The 25,909-nt window shown below is 41.9% G+C and overlaps 2 protein-coding genes across 2 annotated transcripts in view; one reads left to right on the forward strand and one right to left on the reverse strand.

Moving 5' to 3' along the window:
• Positions 1-4,067, reverse strand: part of Klhl20 (kelch like family member 20) — a 47,560-nt gene extending 43,493 nt beyond the window's left edge. Inside the window, exons 1-2 of the mRNA XM_021197942.2 lie at positions 3,959-4,067; positions 2,990-3,053 (exon numbers count right to left, since the gene is read on the reverse strand). Of these exons, the coding sequence (XP_021053601.1) occupies positions 2,990-2,997 (8 nt within the window). The 5' untranslated portion in view covers positions 2,998-3,053; positions 3,959-4,067. The remainder of the gene's footprint in view (positions 1-2,989; positions 3,054-3,958) is intronic.
• A 12,134-nt stretch (positions 4,068-16,201) lies between these two features.
• Ankrd45 (ankyrin repeat domain 45) overlaps positions 16,202-25,909 on the forward strand; it is a 23,449-nt gene continuing 13,741 nt past the window's right edge. The window contains exons 1-3 of the mRNA XM_029538698.1: positions 16,202-16,294; positions 21,666-22,007; positions 25,484-25,651. Coding sequence (XP_029394558.1) covers positions 21,683-22,007; positions 25,484-25,651 — 493 coding nt within the window. The 5' untranslated portion in view covers positions 16,202-16,294; positions 21,666-21,682. The remainder of the gene's footprint in view (positions 16,295-21,665; positions 22,008-25,483; positions 25,652-25,909) is intronic.

Raw genomic sequence — 25,909 nt, forward strand, 5'->3', positions numbered from 1 at the left:
CAAAAAAAAAAAAAAAAAAGATGAGTGGGTTAATTACTTTGATCTGATCATTACACATTATACACATATATCGAATTATTATACTTTACTACATAAATACATGCAATTAAAAATAATGTTAAGGAGTTGGAGAGATGGCTCAACAGCTAAGAACAGTGGCTACTCTTCTGAAGGACCTGGGTTTAATTCTCAGAACCCACATGGCAGCTGTCAACTGTCTGAAACTCCAGTTCCAAGACATACAACACCCTCACACAGACACAAATGCAGACAAAACACCAATGCAAATAATAATAATAATAATAATAATAATAATAATAATAATAATGATATTATCATTTCAAAAAATAAACAATCGAATCTCTCTTTTAAAAAACATTAAAACTACAAAAGAATACCTTCAACGATAGCTTTCAATCGTTTCTTGTCCACAGAGCCCGCCCCCAGCCAGGGGAAATAGCCCAGAGGAGCTGCTCATTCAGATAATTATTTAGTAGTCATTAGGTGCTGGGAGGTTATGGTGTTGTGCATTAGGTTCTATGGGTGAACTTACAATCTGTGAGAGAGAATGAGCACGCATCCAAAAAATCACAACACAGACCTGCTTTCATTCAAAGTTTCTTTAGCGGCAGCTGAGGACAGACCCAGCATTGCCTTGGAAAGTTTACTTCCTGGTTTTAGCAGCAGAAGGAATGGATAGGGAAATGTGACCATAGCGTAATATAGGCAGCATTCAGTCAAAGTAGGACCAAAGAATAATGGGTAGGCTGGCCATTGGCCAAGTCTGATAATAAGAAACTATAACTCAACAACTGATGGCATTAGAATTATCAATATCATTTTAAAAAGCTGACAGCATTATGTAATAAAAATAAAGGAAAAGAAGCTCCTGGGATTGAGTGATTCAGTGTATATTTTATATAGAAATTACTAATACACTAAAAACAGTCTGACTTTCCTTTATAAAATCCCAGTACCAAGAAGGGGAATTGGGCACAAAGTCTCACTCCAACCAAGAAGCTATTTACAACTGATAGCTGCTGAGAGAGGAAAATTCAGGCTTCACTGAGTATATCAACCGCAGTCCAGGCTAGGCCCCATGCTCAGGAGGGGCTAGCCAACATAAAACATCCTCCATGTCGTTGTTGGTGTGTGTGTGTGTGTGTGTGTGTGTGTGCGCACACACACACACACACACACACACGCATGCGGTTAAGAGGGTAAAAGAATACAAACTTGCATGGGTAGGGAATAGGGAGGATCTGGAAGGAGTTGGGGGAAGGGAAAGAATATGATCAAACTACATTATATGAAACTTTTTAAAAATAAAAATTAATTTAAAAATATTAAGTTCTTACTTTAGCAGTTACATAAGATATAGCATTTATATCTTATAGGATGAGACAAAAAACAGTGGCTTTTATAATCATGCTAGAAAATGAAGTGGTGAAACATTTAATATATGTGTGGTTAGTTTCTTCTAGTATGTTATAATCTAATTTTTTTTTACTATAGGGTAAGACATAAGTAAGATAACAGAATGTGTCATCTGTATGTTGCCTTTCATTTGGGCACCTTAAAGCATTCGTGAGCACTTATTAATGCTGTATCATGGACACACCAGCAGCAAAGTGAACATGACAAGAGAAAGTACAACAGTTCAAAGCCAGTTGATGTTTCAATAACAAATCTGAAAAGGACATATATTTCCACTCTTTACTTGAACTTCATCTTGAGATCTTGCTGCTACTGCCTGTGAGGTGCTGGGATTTACAGGTTTGCATGGCCACGTCCAGGTTTTCTCCTAGTCCTAAGTCCTGTCCTTATGATGGGACGCCTCTTTTCTATAAGGGTCTCTGTGTTGTTTATCTTTTTTTTTTTTTTTTTTTTTTTTTTTTTTTTTTTTTTTTTTTTTTTTTTTTTTTTTTTTTTGGTTTTTCGAGACAGGGTTTCTCTGTGTAGCCCTGGCTGTCCTGGAACTCACTCTGTAGACCAGGCTGGCCTCGAACTCAGAAATCCTCCTGCCTCTGCCTCCCGAGTGCTGGGATTAAAGGTGTGCGCCGCCGCCGCCGCCGCCGCCGCCACCACCACCACCACCACGCCCAGCTCTGTGTTGTTTATCTTTGATGTTAAGTAACATGTGACAATATAAGTTTGGTAACCATAATACACATTTAAACAATGAATACATAGAACTAACTTGTTTCAGTAAAGATTCTAGTGCAGTTTCTTAGACATATTGAGGAAAGGCATTAGTAAATTCTAGAGGAAGACAGACTAGAACTACATACTTTTCTATTTTTCTACATCTATTTTAGTCTTTAAGCTTTACTGTAATGCAGCTATTTTAGTAAGCATATTGATGAACATCAGTAAAATAAGCAAACCATAATTAGGAATGCAGTACAGCATCTTACAAATATTACTTTTCCTTGGCAACAGAATCCTCTATATTGTACAGGGTATTAAACTTATAGTAAGCTCACAAAGTGTCATAGTACACTTAATGGTTATGTGTAACAAAAAACTGCTATGCAAAAAGACAGATTTAAATATTAAGAACCAGAAAATCCAAACTCTTTAGAAATCTAACTCCTACATTCCAATATAAAGCTGTAGGGTATGGTGGTGCACACCTTTAATTCAGCACTTGGGAGATAAAGGCAGGTGGATCTCTGAGTTTGAGGACAGTTTGGTCTACATAGCACATTCCAAGACAGCTAGGACTGCATAAGTTCTTGTTCCAAAGCAAACAAACAAACAAACAAACAAACCCCCAAATCCCTAAACAGTACAAAAACAACACAACCAAATAAACGAAGTTGCTAATTTCTGACATTAGTAGTTTTGATTTACTTCAAACAAGAACGATTAATTCCAAGCAGGATTTGTTAAGGTTTGTGAATAGATAATTGAAAACGATGCACTGTTAGTAGAAGCTTAATCTCAATCACTGAAATCGATGTTTCATATTCTTAAAAAGGCTTACCTGCGCATTGGCTTTCCTTCCCTGCACCATGAAAAGTATCCTTCACCGTGTTCTAAAGCCGTACCTTCAACAAGAGAGAAGTAGTAGCTTACTAAAAACTGTTCAAGTTCTCCAGCAACTTGTATAATCACTTCACTCATTTCGTCTGTAATCAGGAATCTTACATCCTAATGTAATCTTTGCGTAGATGCACAATCATAATGTAATGCCTTTAAGATGACTATCACTAACTAAAGATGCTAAGGTGATAGATTATATGTGAATGTGAAGGTGATTGGGAAAGCAGTCAGGATCAAGATAGTCATAATCGCTAGTCCGTGTTTTCTGTTCAAGAGGCACTTGGGGAGTTTTTTTTATTTTTTTTTTGACTTCACCATCAAGTACATTTGCAGAGTAATCACTTGATACCAACTAATTTAATGATTCGGATAGGAAAAGCATTGTTTTAGCACTGGATCTGAAGGTTGTTAACTTATTCTGAAGTGACAAGCAGGCCGGGGGCGGTTGCCTTCAAAAACAACTCCACTTCCGACCAGCCCAGCCCGGGCAGCTTGAACAAGGGCAGGGAAAGTAGTCCTAGACTACAACTCTCCCAAGCTCTCGTCTTAGTCGCCGAAATATTGTTCACCGCCAGGATCTTGCTGGCTTCCAGAGAGAAACTGGGAGGCAGAGTGCTCGCTCCCTTAGAATTCCAAGTGAAGCTGTCCAGGATGCGGAGCCCTAGCGTCCCCAGCAAGCACTGCACAGGTTTCCCCTGGCTTCAAGACACCTCGGGCGGCCGGCAGCAGCGCAGCTTGGAGCCCTGCAAGGCCTGATCGAGGAACCCTACCGTCCCTTAGAGGAACTGACTGACAGTTCAGCCTACAAAGCACTGACCCCGCCGGGCAGTTCGGCAAGTTGAGCTCATAGATCTGCAAGGCGAGACCTGGGGCTCTGCTCTCCATCCCGTGCTCTAGGGCTCTGACTTACTGGCTTTGACACTTTTTCTCTCTGCGGCACCCTCTCTGCCTTCTCCGCCCTCTCTGCCTCCACCTCTGGAGCCGCTAGCGCAGGCAGGATGCGGCTCCCGCAGCTATTTCCTTTCCCTGCACCCGCCCCGAGGCAGAAACAGGAAGCGGTCCGATCGCTAAAGCCTTCCCACGGAACTGCACGTGGTCGGGCAAGTGGTTCCGGCACGGCTCCGGAAGTAGCGGTGCCTTTCGCGGAGCATTTCCCAGGACTGGTACCATTAGTCTATCTGACTTTTACAACATACTTAGAGAGCAAACAAATGAAATATGTATGAGGTAAAGGTTTCATTTTTGAGTATATAGGTAAAAGTCTGTTGCTGATTTATTGAAAACTATACTAGGCTTATTATTAACCAAAATTTCTTTAGCTGAACTTTATTTGACGTCTACAGACTCTGTTCAGTTGTGTTTGATAGGAAATATACCTCTTATTAATAAACTTGTAGTGGGGATGGTTGGTCTTTAAATTCAATTTCTAATTCTAGTCTATGATACACTTTGTCATTTGGCCAAGTTTTTTCTTCATATGTACCTGTGATATATAAGTAATGTACTAGTAGTAGCTATGGATATCCCATTTATTATCAAATACTTAATATATAACATTGTGTATTAGTTTATCAATTCTAATATCTCTCCTATTGAAGGATTTATTACCATTTTTCCAAATGGTGGTACCAGATATGTTTCAGATAGTGACATTCCAGTTGGTACCAAAGTGTTATGTAACCTACAAAAGGGCAAGGATACCTGTGGAGCACCTTTTTTGAATGCATAGCATGTAAGGGTTAGAGCCACTACTTGAGGCTGTGTACAATGGCTCTAGATTCTGACTGCAATTATATTGTGTCTTCCTCCAGAAAGGTTCAAGGATTCTTGTTGGTCCATATTATTGGTACTTTCAACTTTAATTTTTTGCCAATCTGATGGGTGTAAAATAGTTTAGATGTACATTTCTCTGATCCATTGAAATGACATCTTATATGTGCACCTCTCAGGTTTCTTTTGTGTAGATTGTCTAAAAGTCATCTTCAAAGTGGCTCAGATTCTTCCAAAATATGAGTCACAATTTTAATTCTTTATAGCTATATGTTCAATAACAAGGGAGTTATAAAAATGTTAAGGAATGCTAGTAACTAAAATGGCCAAGGTAAAAGCAATATTTCCTTTTTTTTTTTTTTTTTTTTTTGGTTTTTCGAGACAGGGTTTCTCTGTATAGCCCTGGCTGTCTTGGAACTCACTTTGTAGACCAGGTTGGCCCTGAACTCAGAAATCTGCCTGTCTCTGCCTCCCAAGTACTGGGATTAAAGGCATGCACCACCACGCCCGGCAATATTTCCTATTCTTAACCCACTGATTCATTCTTAACCTACTACCCACTGTAAGCTGGCTTGTGCTTCAACTACTCTATTTCTTTTTAAAGGGGAGGAGTTCAGTGTGAATCAGCTCTTCATATTTATATCAAATCTTAACAAAGTATACATAAAAATAAACATATGGAAAACCTGGCATTTCCAATTATTATAGAACTCCTACAATCCCATAAGGCTTCCTCTTAGGGGGTACTAAATTTCTAGTTGAAAATATACTTAGAACTGGTTTTATAATGTGTGAGTCTGGAGCAATAAACAATACTCTAGGGACCAATGAGCTTAACTTTTAGACTTTTAATTAGAAATAGTGTCCTGTTTGTCATGTATAAAGGACATAGAATCCAAGGCTTACTTGTAGACAAAACCCACGAGACTCTTGGTTTTGTCAAATCTTTATTTCCAAGGAAAGAGACATTATAAAATTAAAACACAAATTATGTGGTTGCTTAATTACAATATCAGTATAACTGAAAGTGATCTACAGGATTTGCATTAACAAAATATGTAGCAGGAAACCCATATCTGGTCTCAGTGACCGGGAAAGTATGGTTGGCGGCACTTAAGATATTCCTCTGTGTTTTTTGTCTCCAGTAATTGATACCTTATGCATGTAGCCATCTCTTTTTTTGTTTTGTTCTGTTTTTTTGTTTTTTTTTTGTTGTTGTTGTTTTTAGAGACAGAGTTTCTCTGTGTAGCCCTGTCTGTCCTGGAACTCACTTTGTAGACCAGGCTGGCCTTGAACTCAGAAATCCACCTGCCTCTGCCTCCCAAGTGCTGGGATTAAAGGTGTGCGCCACCACGCCCGGTTGCCATCTCCTTTTTTTGCCATTGTGATTATTATAATGTATTAAAAAGATGGGGTGTGGTTCTCCAACATGGTGTTGTTTGGACATTCCAGTCACCAGAATGAGATCAACAAACTTCTTTCCTTTATAAAGTATACAGTCATAGCTATTTTGTTATAACAACACATAGATCTCTATGATGGAGAAACAGAAGATCTTTGTCCTGGTGCTAACTTCATGATCTCAAGCAAGTGCTTTATTCTAACTTCAGTTTTCTTACCTATATGTTGATATTTCACTCCTTACAACTTTCTGAGTCAAGAGTTATTTGTAGAGGTGTGGGGGGATAACTCAATTTTTAAAATGCTCATCTTGTATGTGTGGAGCCCTGGTTTCAATCCCCAGGAAACTCCTATTAGAAGTTCTGAGGTTGTGTTGTGTAACGGAACTTTTCCTGGGGAGATGTTACAAACATCATCTAATTACCCTAGATAGGGAACCCACAACAGACCATAGTATGGGTACCACTCAAAGTCCAAGTTGGTGAACCAATGAATTTTATGGGGATTACTTTCAGGAATATGGGTAAGGAGTTACTCACAGGAGCAGAAATGATAGCTGTGCCACCTAGATCTACACCAATGTGTAGTGCTTGAGTGACGGCTCACAAATTTGGGAACCTAGAACACACTGCATAACCTGCAGGCAGCTCAACAGTTTGGAGAGTATCCTTTCCTAGGTGCCTCAATTCATCTGAACCTTTTCCAGGCAGCTGGTCTGGTTTGGAGCACTTCTTTGAAACTTTTCTCTCCTGAGAGTCTTCTCTGCAACTTAGCTTGTCTAAGTCTCCTTGGCAGCTGGACTCATCTAAGGGTCTTCTTTGCAGTTCTGTGTTCTTCAGTCTGAGCTTTTTTCCCTTCCTCTGGCAGTGAGGACCCTAGTGAATCTAGTCAGTTTCAGGGACTTCCTTAAGCTATTTTGTATTGTTTGCCTTCCTGCTTAAGGAGCTTCTCTACAGGATAGGATGTTTCAATCCTGGAGAAAACTGTTACACAACAGGTTGTAATGAAACTTTAGAGGCCTCAATTTGACATACTAAGGGCTGGGTCATTATACCCTACAACATTAAATGTGTTTGAAATATAAATAATGAAAGTGCACAAGCCAGGCAGTGGTGATGCATGCCTTTAATCCCAGCACTTGGGAGGCAGAGGCAGGTGGATTTCTGAGTTGGAGGCCAGCCTGGTCTACAAAGTGAGTACCAGGACAGCCAGGGCTATACAGAGAAACCCTGTCTTGAAAACCAAAAAGGAGGAAAAATAAAAAAAGAAGAAAGTGCACAAATAGAATAAAAAAAAAGATGGGTGCATTCCTTGAGTAGAGAAACACCTCCTTGACCATAACTGATTTTTTAAAAGGGCTTGAAGAGTGGGGAGATGGATCAGTGGGTAAAGTATTCATGGTAAAAGCATGAAGATTTCAGTTACTGGAATGGATAGTTATTCTAGATATGAATTTACCTTTTCTGGATGTAAGCATTAGCTGCTGCCAAACCTCCCAACCATGGCCATGCAGAGTGCTTTATCCATCCTCATAGTATTCCACCTAGAATTACTTCTTACCAAGGACTGCACTTTACAAAGAAGTGTATCAGTGAACTCATTGAATTCACTGTTGTTACCTTGTACTCTACCACCCTGAAGCAACTGGCGTGACAGGGTGATGGAATGGCCTTTGAAAACCACACTTATGTTGTGATCTTTAAGGGAAGTTAGACTTTTGTCTGCTTTTTTTTTTTTTTAAATTTAGCCTATTTCTAAACCAAGGAACTGGTGTATAGTATTGTTCTGGTAACTGTCAGCTTCTCTTCGCTGTCTGTTGGAATGCTGGATGTGAACAAAGCAGTTCGTTCCCAGGTTATCTAGGAAAGCAGAAAGCTAGGACAGCATATCATTTTATCTTTAATTAGCTAAACACCTAAATCCTTAATGCCATGGGTCTCTGACAATTCCAGATAGAACTCCACAATGAAGATCCAATGAACCCTCAAAGCAAAATCTCAAACAAGAATCTATCAGGTGTACACAGATCTCCTGAGTGATGGTCTCTTGATTGCTAGCATCAGATTGACTAAGAAAAATTTCCTTCAGTTGAATTTGTGGATAGTATACTTATTTTACCAGTGTGGTCGTTTGAATATGCTTGGCCCAGGTAATGGCACTATTAGGAGGTGTGGCCTTGTTAGAGGAAGTGTGTTACTGTGGGGGATGAGCTTTGAGACCCTCCTTCTAGCTGCCTGGGAGACAGTCTTTTCCTGTTGGCCTTCAGAGCAAGATGTAGAACTCTCAGCTCCTCCAGCACCATGCCTGCCTGGATGCTGCCATGCTTCCTGCCATGATAGTAATGGATTGAACCTCAGAACTTGCAAGCCATTCCCAATTAAATACTGCCTTTTATAAGAATTGCCTTGAGCTGGGCAGTGGTGGCACACACCTTTAATCCCAGCACTTGGAAGGCAGAGGCAGGCAGATTTCTGAGTTCGAGGCTAGCCTGGTCTACAGAGTGAGTTCCAGGACAGGGATACACAGAGAAACCCTGTCTCAAAAAAACCAAAAAAAGAAAAGGAAGGAAGGAAGGAAGGAAGGAAGGAAGGAAGGAAGGAAGGAAGAAAGAAAGAAAGAAAGAAAGAAAGAAAGAAAGAAAGAAAGAAAGAAAGAAAGAAAGAAAGAATTGCCTTGGTCACAGTGTCTCTTCACAGAGATGGAAACCCTAAATAAGACAACCAGCAATGATCCAAATTTCACACCCAAGCCTGGATGACTCAAATGCCTGGAACCTCCCTCTGCCGCAAAAGCACAGCAGTGGTGAATGTTCAGTTTGTTTTAGCGACTCCCAGTTTGTTTCTGATTTTTGAGCTTTATGCTCCTGGGCTCCCAACTTACCCACCCCCCAAAATAGTCTCGGTGCCTCATCCAGCTGTCTGTACTCCTTTGCTCACTGGCTTCTCGGTCTTGTTTCTGATAAATTAAATGATTATAGCTATATTCGTCCCTACTCATCACCTATCAAATAGACAAGTATCTGGAACTGGGCAACTTGCTTTGCTGACATAACTGTGGGGAAGGGTGTGTGTGTGTGTGTGTGTGTGTGTGTGTGTGTGTGTGTGTACGCACACACATGCGCAACAATGGTAGAAAATTTTTGGAGAGAGACTTAGCAACTTCTAGCAGAATTACATATGCTTTCCTTTTGATCTCATTCATGATTCTGTTACACCATGGAATTAGTTGCAGAAAGAAAAGGAAAGGTGAATGTGAAAAGAAAGTGAGAATCAAAGGCTAGGCACAAGGTTATTCACTGTAGGACTCTAAGAAGTAGCAAAAATAGCAGAACAGCAAATGAGCAGCCTCTCAATAGGGGACTGATTAAATAAACTGTGGGATATCCCTATAATGGTCATGTGCCATAACATAAGAAATGAGAAAGATCTATTAATACTCTTCAGGTGTATTGTGAAAGCCAAACACCTCCATGCTCAGTTAACCTCATTTTGGAGCCTGGGGTGAGGGAACCTATCATGGTGGGAGCAAGTGCCAGCGTGACACTTCTCACCTCATGACTTGGAAACAATTGGCAAGTCTGAGCAGGCAGAATATCCTCTTCAGGAGTATGACCCCATGACCTAATCATCCCTATTATAATTAGTAAACTCAGCCCCATAGCAGCATCTCCAAGCATCTAGCTGGTCTATTAAGAGTCACCACTGAGCTTATCAGTGATTCTGGTACCACTCTCATCGTAGCCTTGCTATTTTGATAAAGGGACCACTGTGCAGAATGTGGTTCTCTCATTAGTCTTCTGCTTGCATAGTACACTAGCCCTAGCATACTTAATTCTTTGAGTCTTTAAATGCTTTCTTCTACTTCTATAGCAACCCTGGCACCTACCTCTACCCCACTCACAAACCATCGCTTTCTCAGACTTGCAGAAGCAATCCCAGTGGAACATTTGCACTGTGGTTAGATCCCACATCCCAAGAGAATGCCTCCAGAGTAATTAAACTCTCTAATTCAATTTTATAGTCTGTCCCTCTTAATCCAGCACCCATGCAATGTATAATCTTCTAGATCCTTGACTTCTCTGGGAAGCAATCTTTATTATGAACTGAACTGTGTCCCCACAACTCAACAATCTCTGTTGACATCTTAGCTTTGAGTACCTCAGGATGAGGTTTGGAGGCAGGCCAAACCTGATGTGACTGCTGTCCTGACTTGCAGAGGGATTCTGAACAAAGACATAGGCATAGAGGTGATATGGAGACACTAGAAGATGGTGGCCATCTAGGCACCAGGATGGAACCTTCCCTCAGAGCCTTTAGCCTGCTAGCACTTTTTCCTGCTACTTTCTATTAATCCTTTTACTTTGGCTTGCTACATTTTTAAATAAACTCACTTATTGAAAACTCAGGATTTTTATTTATTTATTATGGATCATTTTTCTGTATGGAACAAAGTATCAATAGAATGTTGCCTGAGCTCTGGTTTTCAGAGAATTCACTAGGTACATGAAAGTTTTCCAATACCATTTTCCCCATCCCTGACTGTATAATTGGAATAGACATGCTTCTGCATTTGGTGTGATCATCACATTGATTCCTTGGACATTAGGCTAAGGATGATCATAGTTGGGAAGGCAAAGTGGAATTCCTTCCCATAGCACAGAAGTAAAACTAAAGCAATACTGCATCCACAGGAGGGGAGAAATGATAGAAATTTGTGTCACTTAAAGACCCAATGGATACACAGGTCCTGTGGTCTCATCTTACCATCTGGGTTTACTATCTAGACCTGACAGTAGGCAGACGGATCCTGGAAGATGTACATGCACTGTGCAAACTCATCCATGCAGGAAGCTCTGATGGCAAAGTGGTATTCTGCTGTAGGGTATTAGCACAATCTCAGGAACGTGGCATGCAGCTATCATCAGAGAGCCATTTCTTCACTGGAGAAAGATTAGAACAGTTTATTTGAAATGGACAGACACAAGTCTTTACAGTCTCACAACTCCTGACACAGCATCATTTGAATAGATCTGAATCAGTTAGAAATTCCATAAAGTATCACACTGATTTATTCTGTCACTGACATGGCACTAATAAGGTCCCCAAAAGTAAGATGTGGATGATATATTGGTGTATGTATGCTTCAGAAGGTAAGTCAAACCTGTGGATATTCAGAGGACCTCCCTACATCTATATAATTTTAGGGTTGGGCTGTCTGGAGCATGTTAGGACATCCCATTTATAGGACAGGGCAATGTTTGTACCTTCCACAATACCTGGCATGCCTTTTCATCTAGGAACCTGCTTCTATTCATTAGTGGGTGACTTAAAGGCTTAAAACTTTGTTTTAGTTCAACATGGGACATAAAGAGGGTTTGTTGAGGTACCATATGATACAAGACATCCTTCTGTATTGGAAATGCCAGGGGCGAGAGCTGCGGAGATGGCCCATGGTGTAAAGTGCATGTGCATTGCAAGAACCTCTTTTCAGATCCCTACTACCCACAGACAAAGCCAGACATGGTGGTGTTTACCTACAGTTTCAACACTGGGAGACAGAGAAGAATCCCAAAGGTTTGCTAGGCAGCAGCTAGTCACCCATTGATCTCTAGGTTCAGTGAGAGATGCTGTCTCAAGCAATATTCATGGCAACCACTTACAGAGATGCTGTCATGACGTACTGGTAGGTCTGCTTGCTTTTCTGAGTTCTAACCTCCAAAGCACAATTTCACCCCCCTCTTTATTCGAATCATACTTTCCTTACCCCTCTGGGTCTTTCTTTAAAGCTTCCCAACTTCCACCATGCAATAGTTTGCCAAACTGTTTGCTAAACTCTATTGCTCAAATTTCCAGCTTTTAAGTTTTCCTAAAAAAATAAAAAATTTACTTTCTGTGTGTAAGTGTTGCCCGCATGCGTGTCTGTGTACCATGTGTGTACAGTGCCTCTGAGGCCAGACGGGGGTGTCAGATCACCTGAGACTGGAGACCCAGATGGTTGTGAGCTGCCATATGAGCACTGGGAATCAGACCCAGGACTTCTGAAGTCAGTGCTCTGAACTGCTGAGCCATTGCTCCGTCCTTGAGTTTACTAGCTTTCTCGAACTCTAATTCAAAAGAGTGTGACTTCCCTGCTCCTCTTCATCTCTCTCCCCAGCAGCTTTCCCGTCCTGCCGTTTTTCTCTTAAACTCTAATAAAACTATCTTTGAGCTAAAAGAAAAAAAAAAAGGAGTTGGGGTGCAATGGAAGAAGACATCTTACACTAAGCACTGACCTCCATTTGAACAGGGATGAATACATACATCACATGCATATACACACACACGCACGCGCACACACAGACACACACATACTAGTAATGATAAGGAGATTTTTGTGGAAAATTTGTCATAGTGTAATGGATAACATATTATAGACACTTTTATTAATTAGCACATTATGTTATATTGGGAGTATCTTTCTTGAACCAGCTCATCAGACTGCTGAAGTTGCCTTTCTTGGCAACTTAAGGGACGAAAAAATATTTTGGTTCCTGGTCTTCAAGGTTTCTGTTTATCTTATCAACCTGCAAGGCAGGTGGTCACAGCAGTCAAGAAGAAGAGAGACAGACAGGAAGGGGTCATGAACAACATAAACCCTTCCAGGGACCCCTCTCCCAGTGACCTACATCCTTCATCTCTGTTCCACTTCCTGTTTCACATACCTCCATAAGTGACCTACTTCCTTCATCTCTGTTCCATTTCCTCTTTCACACACCCCCATCAATGACATTGGATGATGAGTCCATTGAGGGTCAGAGCCCCAATAATCAGTCTGTTTGTACTGTTTTGTTCTACCAGCCTCGGAGTAAGTCTTCAACATTCGGGCTTTTTGGGTAACACTACATGGGAGTGAGTCTGCGGTACCTGGCCAGTCATACTTGAGCCATGAATCTCCTTCCTTCATAATCCATTTCTAACCCTATTTGCATAAATGTACCAAACTGTTGCTATTGACATGAGCTCAACCAGAGACCAGGGTCCAGTTGCTTTACGTTTCTCAAATCTGTTAGTTTCTGGTCTCCTATATAGTACTGGCATTCAGAGCATTAAAGATAATCTTTGAGGAGATCGCTCAGCATATACTGCATTGGAAGATCTGAGCTGTGCCCCCAGCACCTATGCCAGGCTGGTCACAACTGCCAGTAACTCCAACTTCAAGGGATCCGACACCCTCTCCTGGCCTCCAATGGTCTCTGCACTCATCTGCACATGCCCCACCCCTCACCCCCAGACACACAAAGACACATAATTTAAAAGAAAAATAGATCTTAAAAAAAAATCTATAGTGGGAGTGGGTGGGCAGGGAAGCAGGGTCGGGGGAGGGTATAGGGGACATTCGGGATAGCATTGGAAATGTAAATGAAGAAAATATCTAATAAAATAAGTTAAAAAAAAAAAAAACAGGTGCCAGAGAAGTTTAAAAAAAAAAAAATCTATTTAGAGCCAACTGTAATTTGTAATCCCAGGTGACCAAAGCAAGATTACTGTCCCTTTGATGCCCAGCTAGGTTTTCATAGTGAGTTCTAGGCATAGTCTGAGCTAGATAGCAAGAGCCTGTTTCAAAAACCAAAACCAGGGCAGGCACAGTGACTCATCAGGTAAAAAACGGGCACCTGCTGCAGAGCCTGATGACCCGAGTTTGACCCTTGTCACCACCATGGTGGCGAGAACCTGCTCTGCAGGCTATCCTGTGACAGTCACATGTTCTGGCAGGAGGGTGCCCCCTGCTCCAATAAATGTATAAAAAGCCAATTCGAAGCAAACAGAACCAGTGAACAAACACTTAGCTCCACTTAAAGTTTTTAAGGAATATTTATATTTGCAAATTCCTTGCATCCTCTAAAAAATTAATTAAAAGTAAAATTGCATATGATTATGTATTATGTTACCTTTTACCACGATATTAAAAATCAACAGCCCTCCCTCAGAAAAAGACTACAGTGAAAGCAAAACATATTAAAATGATGTGTTCAAACCTAAGGCATATCTGGCTTCTCTCCACCAACTTCTGTAGGAAGCAGCTTTCAGTCTAGCAGATCTGCTATGTGGTGTAGGAATAAGCCTGCAGCCCACAGAGCATCTGGCTTACATCTCTGCCAATGTCACATTCTAAAATTCTGGCCACCACATCTTTGTTGAATAAAGCAAACAAACAAACAACTCTTCACATTTAAAATTTAAGATTTCAGCCAGGTGGTGGTGCCACATGCCTTTAATCTCAGCACTTGCAGAGGCAGAGGCAGAGGCAGAGGCAGAGGCAGAGGCAGAGGCAGAGGCAGAGGCAGAGGCAGAGGCAGAGGCAGAGGCAGAGGCAGAGGCAGAGGNGAGGCAGAGGCAGAGGCAGAGGCAGAGGCAGAGGCAGAGGCAGAGGCAGAGGCAGAGGCAGAGGCAGATGGATTTCTGTGAGTTTGAGGCCAGCCTGGTCTAGAGAGAAAGTTCTGGGATAGCCAAGGCTATACAGATCATCGCGAAGAACAAACAAATAATAAATCTGAGATTTCATCTTTTTTACATTATAGAACTTCGGCTTGATGGTGGTTGACATTTTGCTTGGGCCTTAAGTCATGCATTCATTTTTATTTTTACTTTATTTTGTTTGTTTTTGGGACTGGGTATCACTGTGTATCTCTGACTAGCCTCAAACTCACAAAAGATCTGTCTTTGCCTTTGCTTCCCCAGTGCTGGGATTAAAGTTTTATGCTACTATGCCCTGAAAACATTTATTTTAGTTTTTAAAGACATGATTGAGTTTATTTAGTATCATGCCTTTGATTTTACTTAATATATATATATATATATATATATATATATATATATATTTTAAAGATTTATTTATTATATGTAAATACACCGTAGCTGTCTTCAGACACTCCAGAAGAGGGAGTCAGATCTTGTTAAGGATGGTTATGAGCCAACATGTGGTTGCTGGGATTTAAACTCTGGACCTTCAGAAGAGCAGTCGGGTGTTCTTACCCACTGAGCCATCTCACCAGCCCTATTTTATATTTTTTATGATTTATATTTAATATGTGCCTACATGTGTACATGTATATTTGCCTAAGGAGGCCAGAGAATGTAGGTTCCCTGAAACTGGAGCCTGAGGCAGTTGTAAGTTGCCTGCTGTGGTGCTGGACTCAAACTGTAAGAATATGTCCTCTTAACCACTAAGCCATTTCTCCAGGCTTCAAACATTGATTTTTAAACGGGTATTCATCTTCAGTGCAAATGCTGAGCCCATCAGGAATATAGCCTCCTTGTTAACGATTTCATTCTAGAAACAAATGATATTTCCCTTTGACGTCAGAACAAAACTTCCTGGTTTTCTCTCTGCCAAACCACAGGAACATGTCTATTGCTTAACAAGTAAGGTGATACGTCTCTGCTGGTTTTTCTCCAGTTTTCTCCTTGTCCTGCCCACCCTCAGAGCTGTTTTTCGAATAAAAAAAGAATCTAGCACATATAATTCCTAAGTTCCTTTTGCCCCTATCTAGTAGTCAGGGAACAGTCTAGGTGACACTAAGTTTAACTGTATGAGCTCCCCCAAATAGCTAGAAAGTTAACCAAGATGTTTAGTCTCGTTTTTGTTTTTTAAAAAATATAGAATTCACCCTCATGCTTTCGACACACAAAATAATTTCACTTGAAGGCAAACGAGGAGACCATCAAGGAACGAGCACAGTTCATTTTTCATTAAAGTTTTAAAGTAGTTAAATTCAGACCTATTACAGAAACTTTTACATAATAAAAGGCCTTCATACTACCATCAGAGCATTGATTTTTCGTTACTCGAAGAATACCTCTAGCTTTTCCATTCTAATGTTCTTTGCTTTGACATCCCTGACCTTCCTGCTCAGTCAGAACCTTGGCTTTACGCGGCTGCGCAAAGTGCGCCGTCGCCATGGTAACCGCGGAAGCCTGGGCCCTGAGTGAGGTGAGTAGGAGTCCTGGAGCTGAGGTGGGCGATGGGGTGTGATGGGGCAGAATAGACCTGCATCATCCCTACGGGATCCTGGCGGCTGTGGTGGGCGTCATCCAAGGTATGCTCAGCCTTTGTGTGTCGGGTGGGCTTTGTGCATCCTACCGCAGCTTTGATCATCCCGCCACAGCAAAAGGGCGGGCAGAAGGTCGAGGGCGATTCTGGCGGAAGGGAGAACTCTCAAGTCCCTCGGGGAACCGCCGAGCTCTTTCCTTGTGACCCGGTTAGCTCAGAAACGCTGGCACTCCGCGTGAGAGTCCCAGGCCTTCCCTTTGCGTTGACTCCTGGGTGCTTAGAGGTGACTTTGCCGAGTGAGAATCCGGCCCCTCTGTGAACTGGGACTTAAAAATCCTTAAGAGCCATTTATTATCTTTCTTTCTTTCTTTCTTTCTTTTTTTTTTTTTAAAGAAATAATTCAACTGGCTTAAAAGCCTTTGGGGTCGACTCCACTACAACTTCGGGAAGCTTCATCTGCGTCATTGCTCTTTGTTTATAGGATTCGGATATCATCACCATTAAGCCGCCTTCTACTCTGCTACTGAAGTGTCACCCCTCTAGGAAAGCCCTTCTGGGACCTTCTACTCCCAGTTTGCTGTCGCTGCCCTTCCTCTCTATCAGCTCAGCCTATAGCCCTTGCCGTCCTTTATCTCTGCAGTTGCTGATCAGACAGTGGGTTGGCAACCAGGCCTATGTAATTTTCTATTTTTGGTACTTTGCAGCCTCTAAATGTTCCCGTTGTGTAGTCGGGAAGTTTCTAGACCTCTGGTAACCATTTAGTAAGACAGAGCAGGTTATATCCTCATTTCAGAAAACTCAAATAAGGAGAATTAGATCACTGGCATTCTGCCTTCTTAGGACCAGGCTCCTCCCCCCTCTCTATTCCTGTGCAGGCTATGAAGCTTATGTTTCATAGTATTATGTGTGTGGGCATAGAAAACATAATTTGTTTTGTGTCCTTAAGAAGAGGATTGGAGAGCTATGACCTGGGGGTTGCTAACCAGCCCTCCATTTTATAAATATTTTAGCCACAGACATACCCATTTATTTGTGTGACACCCGCGATTCCTCCCCTGCTACAGAGGGAATAATCATGTGATCAACAGTAGGTCTCCACAAGCCTACAAGTGTGCCATTTGGAATACACTGATTTCCTGAGGCCTTCATTAGTCTTAGCTTCTGCGGTCCTGTGTCAGTCAGCCTCTTCTCTTTATCCCTCCTGTTTTAAGTTTCTTCCCCCTCCTCTTCATTCCCTGTTGTTTCCGGATTCATCAAGTTTGTTACTACATCGAAATCTAAAATGGCCTCACTTCTTCTCCTTGTTTCTTGCCCCTATCCATAAGCACCATGATTGCAGGGAACCTTGGACCAGAAGAAACTCAGTAGGCACTGACTTGGGTGAGAGAGTATTTAGATCCCTTGCTCTCCTTAGTCTGAACTTTCGCAGTACTGGTACAATCGGCCATTCTTTTGTGCCTCTCCTCTCTGATTTGTCAAACATATATCTAGGCTTTTTGGTTCAATTTTATTGAAACCATCCCGTTCCCAGCTTACTCCTACTATCCAGCATGTTTTGGCAACCATCCTGAGCCTTGTGAACAGTCTGGCTTTGCTTCTCTTCCCTCCCATCGCACCTCCCTCCTCTCCCTCTTCCTTTTCTCCCTCCTCTTATTTCTCTTCTTTCTCTTCTTCCTCCTCGTCCTCTTCTTCCTTCTTCCTTCTTTCTGAGACATAATAAAGAGGATAAATCAGTGGCATCCTGTCTTCAGAGGTCCAGTCTCATCTCCCCTCTCTGCCTGCACAGCTTGTGAAACTTGTGCTTCATATTACTATGTATATAGACAAAGAAAACATAATTTGTTTTGTCTCAAAAATAGGACCAGGAAGCTATGGCCTGTGGGTCTTTATCTGTTTGCAAATATTTCATTTGCAGAAGGAAAGTCCTGTTGTCTAACCCAGATTAGCCTTGATTTGGCCACCCTCATGCCCACCCTCTGAAGCTCAGGGATTACAGGTGTGGTCCACCAAGCCTGCTGTCTCCTGTCTTAAAAAAATGTGTTTCTTAGTTACTCTTCTGTTACTATGCTAAATTACCATGACCCAGGAAAAGTAATAGAAGAAAGAACTTATTTGGAACTTAGTTTCGGAGTGCATGGCTACCAGGGAGCATCCTGGCAGACAGACAGACAGACAGGCAGGCAGGCAGACAGACAGGCGGGCGGGCGGGCGGGCGGGCAGGCAGGCAGACACAGAGCAGTAGCTGAGATCTCACATTTTGAGAAACAAACATGAAGCAAAGAGAGCTAATTGGGAGTGGCATGGATTTTTGAAACCTCGAAGCCCAGTGGCACACCTCCCCCCTCAATACAGCCACACTTCTTGATCCTTCTCAAACAGTACCACCAAGCATTCAAATATATAAGCTCGTAGGGGACATTCTCTTTGTTTTTGTTTGTTTGTTTTTCATTTTTCTTTTTTATGGATATTTTCTTTATTTACATTTCAAATGTTATCCCCTTTCCCGGTTCCCCTCCCTTCTGGAAACCCCCAATCCCATCCCCCTTCCCCCTGCTTCTATGCGGGTGTCCCTCCACCTACCCACCCACCCACTCCCATCTCCCCACTTTCAATTCCCTTACACTGTAGCATCTATCCAGTCTTCATAGGAACAAGGACCTCTCCTCCCATTTATCCATGACAAAGCCATCCTCTGCTACATATGCAGCTGGAGCCATGGGTACTCCTTTGTTGATGGCTTAGTCCCTGGGAGCTCTGGGGTATCTGCTTGGTTGATATTGCTCTTGCTATGGGGCTGCAAACCCCTTCAGCTCCTTCAGTCCTTTCTCTAACTCTATTAGGGACCCCCGTGCTCAGTCCGATGGTTGGCTGCAAGCATCCACCTCAGTATTTGTAAGGCTCTAGCAGGGCCACTCAGGAGACAGCCATATCAGGCTCCGTTCAGCATGCACTTCTTGGCATCCGCAATAGTGTCTGGGTTTGGTGACTGTATATGGGATGAATCCCCAGGTGGGGCAGTCTCTGAATGGCCTTTCCTTCAGTCTCTGCTCTATGCTTTTTCTCCATATTTGCTTCTGTGAGTATTTTGTTCTTCTTCTAAGAAGGACCATAGCACCCACACTTTGGTCTTCCTTCTTCTTGAACTTTAGGTGGTATGTGAATTGTATCTTGGTTATTTGGAGCTTTTGGGTTAGTATCCACTTATCAGTGAGTGCATACCATGTGTGTCCTTTTGTGATTGGGTTACCTCACTCAGGATATTTTCTAGTTCTATTCATTTGCCTAAGAATTTCATGAATTCATTGTTTTTAATAGCTGAGTAATATTCCATTGTGTAAATGTACCACATTTTCTGTATCCATTCCTCTGTTGAAGGACATCAGGTTTCTTTCCAGCTTCTGGCTATTATAAATAAGGCTGCTATGAACATGCTAGTGGAGCATGTGTCCTTATTACATGCCAGACTGATTTCCAGAGTGGTTGTACAAGCTTACAATTTCACCAACAATAGAGGAGTGTTCCTCTTCATCCTCGCCAGCATCTGCTGTCCCCTGAGTTTTTTATCTTAGCCATTCTGACTGGTGTGAGGTGGAACCTCAGGGTTGTTATGATTTGCATTTCCCTGATGACTAAGGATGTTGGACATTTCTACAGGTGCTTCTTGGCATTCAATATTCCTCAGTTGAAAATTCTTTGTTTAGCTCTGTACCCCATTTTTAAATAATGTTATTTGATTCCTGGGAGTCTAGCTTCTTGAGTTCTTTGTATATATTGGATATTAGCCCTCTATCCGATGTAGGATCGATAAAGATCTTTTCCCAATCTGTTAGCTGCCTTTTTGTCCTATTGACAGTGTTTTTTGCCTTACAGAAGCTTTGCAATTTTATGAAGTCCCACTTGTAGATTCCTGATCTTAGAGCATAAGCCATTGGTGTTCTGTTCAGGAATTTTCCCCCTGTGCCCATGTGTTCGAGACTCTTCCCCACTTTCTCCGCTATAAGTTTCAGTTTATCTGGTTTTATGTGGAGGTCCTTGATCCACTTGGACTTGAGCTTTGTACAAGGACATAATAATGGGTTGATTTGCATTTTTCTGCATGCTGACTGCCAGTTGAACCAGCACCATTTGTTAAAAATGCTGTCTTTTTTCCACTGGATGGTTTTAGTTCCTTTGTCAAAGATCAAGTGACCATATGTGTATGGCTTCGTTTCTGGGTCTTCAATCCTATTCCATTGATCTTCCTGCCTGTCTCTGTACCAATACCATGCAGTTTTTTTGTTTTTGGTTTTTTTTTTTTTTTGGTTTTTCGAGACAGGGTTTCTCCTGGCTGTCCTGGAACTCATTCTGTAGACCAGGCTGGCCTCGAACTCAGAACTCCGCCTGCCTCTGCCTCCCAAGTGCTGGGATTAAAGGTGTGCGCCACCACCGGGCTACCATGCAGTTTTAAATCACTATTGCTCTGTAATATAAATTGAGGCCAGGGATGATGTTTCCACCAGAAGTTCTTTTATTGTTGAGAATAGTTTCTGCTATCCTGAGTTTTTGTTATTCCAAATGAATTTGCAAATTTTCTAACTCTTTGAAGAATTGATTTGGAATTTTGATGGGGATTGCACTGAATGGACATTGTCATTCAAATCACCATTGAGTGCAACTGCATCTACTTGCATGCTGAGAAAGTCACTTTAACTTTGTTTTTAACTTGATAAAGATATTCCCTGGTCTCTATGTGCCATTGAATTTGAATTTGCTTTTTCAACAAAATATTGCTGAGTCATTAGTTATTTAATGGTAAGTAACAAATTAGCCAAGCTTGGTATGTTTCAAACCACACATAGATTATCTCATAGTCTCTGTGAGGGAAGCATCGTACCATTAGCATACCATTCTTGCTGCTGTGTCTCTTCATTAGAAGCAAGTCACTAAGCGGAGCCCATGCTGCAAGTGATGGAATTAACAAAGGCCTGGGCATCTGGAGGCAAGGTGGGGAGTTGTGAGCCAGAGCAGAAGCATTGTGTCACGTGGTATGGCGCTGTAGTTCATTCCAGTCAGCTGCTGTCTATAGGTTTTTTTTTTTTTTCTTTTATAAATAGTTGTTTATATGTGTGTATGTGAGCCTGAATAAGTTTATATATATCAGGTGCATGCAGGAGCCCGAGGCTGCCAATGTTTTAGGTTCTGGGAACTGGAATTATAGGTAGTTGTGAGTTACCTTTATACTCCCCCCCCAAAAAAAAACAAAAACAAAAAACAAAAAACAAAAAACCACCACCACCCACCGCCACCACCAAAAAAACCCCCTAGTTCCTGCATCCCCACCCCCCTGCCTTCCCAACCCAGGGCAGGCTCCCAGCAAACAAAGAAACAAATAACCACTAAGATGTTTGAATTATCTTTTTTTTTTTCTTTGATGCTAGGCAATTTTTTGGAGTTAATGGAGCCAGAAGAAACTCTAGAATCAGAGAGTTCAGAAAAGTCACTGTTTTCCTCACAGCAAGAGTATGAAGAGTCGCAAGAAGCAGAAGAAACAGGCGCTGAGAACCCCCTTCTGCAGCCCACTCTCACTGGGGATGTGGAAGGTTTGCAGAAGATTTTTGAGGACCCTGAACATCCTCACCATGAGCACGCTGTGCAGCTGCTTTTGGAAGAAGACATTGTTGGGAGAAATCTGTTATACGCAGCTTGCATGGCTGGCAAAAGTGATGTCATTAAAGCCTTAGCAAAGTATGGGGTGAATTTGAATGAGGCAACTGCCAGAGGTACTTCATCATCTTCCGGGGTCACTGTGGCCACCTAAAGATGCTCCTCACCGTCTTTATGAGTGGATAACTCTAATGGGCCTGCTTTATACTTTACACAACCTTTTCAAAAAATTTTAATTTTTAAATTAAAACAGTTAAACTCATTGTCATCAAGGCCAAACTTACCTGACAGCTGTGTTTATGCCTGGAATGATAGGTTGGTTATAAAGTTAGAAAAGACTAGTGCAGTTCCCTCTACTGAAAGATTAAGTAAGCAGGGGTTGGGATGTAGCTCAGTTGGTACAACTTGTACAAGGCCCTGGGTTTGAGCCCCAGCGCTGCCTAAGGCAGGTGCAGTGCTACACTCCTATAATTACAGTACAAAGTGGGGAAAGGCAAGGGGGTCAGAAGTTCAAGGTCATTGGCTAAGCTACTCAAGAAGTTGGGGTCAGCCTGGACAACACGAGAACTGTCTCAAAAAAATTTTTTTAAGCAAGCAAAATGTGAGCATGTTAATACATGTAGAAAGATCATTTGAAAGAAATTCATGATTTAGGGAGATAGGAATATAATAAATCTTTTAAAAGGCTATCAAAAATTATAGGTTTTAAAATTACTGAGTGGCTTTCAGTCAGCATTTTAGTTTTGAAACTATTTATTTATTTATAGACAAGATCTATGTAGCTCTGGCTGTTCTGAAACTCATGATATAGATCAGATCACTTTGTATTCTTTATTAACTGGCTGTCCTGTAGACCAGGCTGGCTTCGAACTCAGAAACTGGCCTGCCTCTGCCTCCCAAGTGCTGGGATCAAAGGCGTGCGCCACCATGCCCTGCTCTTTACTAACATTGTATTATCTCTTCTGGTCACGATGATTTCCAAGTTGATCTCAGGTAGGCCCAGGGCTGTGGCACTGTGGATGGGTAGGGAGCTAAGAGGTTTTTAGAGCAAGTAGAGATGTCTTGTGTCTTCTTTTTTTCCTAGCTCAGCCAGAGATTAGCACATGGGTATTTCTTTTCTTCATAAACTCTTATAGAAACATATCCAGGTTTTTAAAATTAGATATTTATTTACATTTCAAATGTTATCCCCTTTCCTAGTTTCCTCTCTGAAAATCCCCTATGCCCTCTCCCCAACCCACCCACTCCTGCTTCCTGGCCCTAGCATTCCCCTATACTGGTGCATAGAACCTTCACAGGACCAAGGGCCTCTCCTCCTATTGATGACCAACTAGGCCATCCTCTGCTACTATATATGCAGCTAGAGTCCCACCATGTGTTTTCTTTGTGGTTTAGCCCCAGGGAGCTCTGGGGGTACTGGTTAGTTCATATTGTTGTTCCTCCTATGGGGCTGCAAACCCCTTCAGCTCCTTGGGTACTTTCTCTGGCTCCTTCATTGGGGACCCTGTGCGCCGTCCAATGGATGACTGTGAGCATCCACTTCTGTATTTGCCAGGCACTGGCAGAACCTCTCAGGAGACAGCTATATCAGGCTCTTGTCAGCAAAATCTTGTTGGCATCTGCAATAGTGTCTGGGTTTGGTGGTTGTTTATGGGATGGATCCCAGGTGAGGCAGTCTCTGGATGGTCATTCCTTCAGTCTCTGCTCTGAACTTTGTCTCTGTAAGGTTTTAATCTTACTTTGGCTACATACAACCAGTGTGACCTTGGACTCGCTGACCTTCACTTTCTATTATACACTGTAATGAGGCTACTACCTTCCTCCTAGGGCTATTGCAATAATTAAATGAAGGACACACAAAGTCCTGGCATAACAGTTTCAATACAGAAATTCTTACTTAGTTCTTTTTGTGTCTCTGGATGTTTAAGGGAACTATAAGTACCTATAATTCTTAGGAGTATGTGAAATGAATTATAATTTATATCAATTCAGCATCTCTTGAAATTTCTCATACCAAAAGCATGTCTCAGTCACCCTTGATACCAGGTCTAATCCAAATGGCCCAGGCAGTGATATGTGTGTGTGTGTGTGTGTGTGCGCACATGTGAGCGTGAGTGCATGTGCTTTCTCACTGTTTTGGGGCCATTTAAGAATTTGCCACAAATTTAAAGTTACAATCTATTTTCCTGTATATGCCACTAGTTGTCATACTTTTTCTCCTTTGAGTTACCTGGGAGCAAAGGACCCACTCACACTTTCCCTCAGCCAGGATCTAGAAGTTTAATCATTTCCCCGCTAATGTATAGGTGTATTGAATCTGCAACTTCTTGTTGACAAACCAGAGGCTACCTAAAGCCAGTGTTTTCCTGGAAGCGTTGAGAAAGCAAGGTTGGGTTCTTAAGACAAGTGTGGGCCAGGTAGACACTGTATGAGTCAGGTGAGAGCCCCCAGGTCACCCTCCCTGTCCGTGTTTCCAATGGGAGGGACTTCTGGTTGTTCTTTGGGCAAGGCATGGGATTTGTGGAAGGCACACACGATGAGCCCCACTCCCAAGGTGTTCTGGTATGGGCTGCTAGAATCTTTGGTGTTGGAACACCACTTTAGATCATTTTTAATTGTTTTCTTGAACCCAGGACCTTGTACATTAGGCAAGAGCTATGAAATGGAGCTGTGCTCTTGGCCCTGGCTCCCCGGTTTAACTGAGGCCTCTCCAAATGAGAAAACGATGATCTTTGATTTTTCTAAAACTCAGTGTGAAAAACTCTAGACAATGTACCCCATGTTTCTGCCTCTACAGTTACATCTCAGGAAGTCTAAGAAATAACTTTTTAATGTAGTTAAGTCATACTTCAGCTTTAAATCAAAAGATTAATTTCCAAATGAAAGCATACACAGCTATAGTGCTTTTGATAACTGTGTTAACAATAAAGGTAGGGTAATTAGAGTTTGATGAACATTCCTTAAAATCATAGGCTGATTGTTCCAAAGTGCAGGTTGCTGTTATTCTTAGCAGATGTGGAGGGGCTCAGGAGTCAGTGTTGGTTGGTATCTTACATCCATCATTACTGGGTGTGTTCCTTGAGCCAAGTTTCTTAGCATCGCTGAGTTTTAGTTTCCTTGCCTGTAAGATGAGGATTATAATAATTCTGATGCTATAAGGTTTGCAAAATTCAATGAGTTTACTGGGTAGAACACTGACTGCCTGGCTCTTAGTAATCATTCAGTACTTGTGTTTATGATCTGCTGCACAAAATAGCCTGGACTAGCACACAGGTGTACCTTGACTTATGATGAAGCGGTGACCCTGTGGACCCATTATAAAGTACTGTTAGCAGAAGCATACATTTAACATAGCTTGCCTGCTCATCACAGCTTAGCAATGCTGTACATCAGAGAGCAGTTTATTCCTGTGGTTACATGGGTGCCTGGGAGCTGTTGCCCGCTGTTGCCGTTCAGCATCATGAGAGAGTGTTGGAACACATATTCCTAGCCTTGGGAAAGACTGAGCATCAAAGTTTCAAGTGCATTTTAAAACTCCTGTCAAGCCATCCCAAGTCTGTTTGACCGGGCCATTTTTTACTCTCTCTGTCAGGGTACACGCTCTTACACTGCGCTGCAGCCTGGGGCCGTCTGGAAACTCTGAAGGCCCTGGTGGAACTGGATGTTGATATAGAGGCTTTGAACTACCGTGGAGAGAAAGCTCGGGACGTTGCTGCTCGTTATTCTCAGGTTGAATGTGTTAATTTTCTGGACTGGGCAGGTAAGGAGCACACGTGGCATGAAGATGATTGATGAAATGATATGTGTGACATTCCTGCCTTCCAGCTAGATGATGTATTTTCTATTGTCAATAGTATATAAAGATTGCCTTCGTTTTTTTCTTTTCTCTTTTAGTTTGCTATTGACCATAAAGCATTGCTCTTAATTGTAATTCTCTCTCCCTCCCTCCCTCTTTCTCTCTCTGTATGTGTATATATGTATGTATCTTGTTGATTTACCAATTTCTTTTTTTTTTTTT

Source organism: Mus pahari, chromosome 5, assembly GCF_900095145.1.
Source record: "Mus pahari chromosome 5, PAHARI_EIJ_v1.1, whole genome shotgun sequence".
Lineage (NCBI taxonomy): Eukaryota > Metazoa > Chordata > Mammalia > Rodentia > Muridae > Mus > Mus pahari.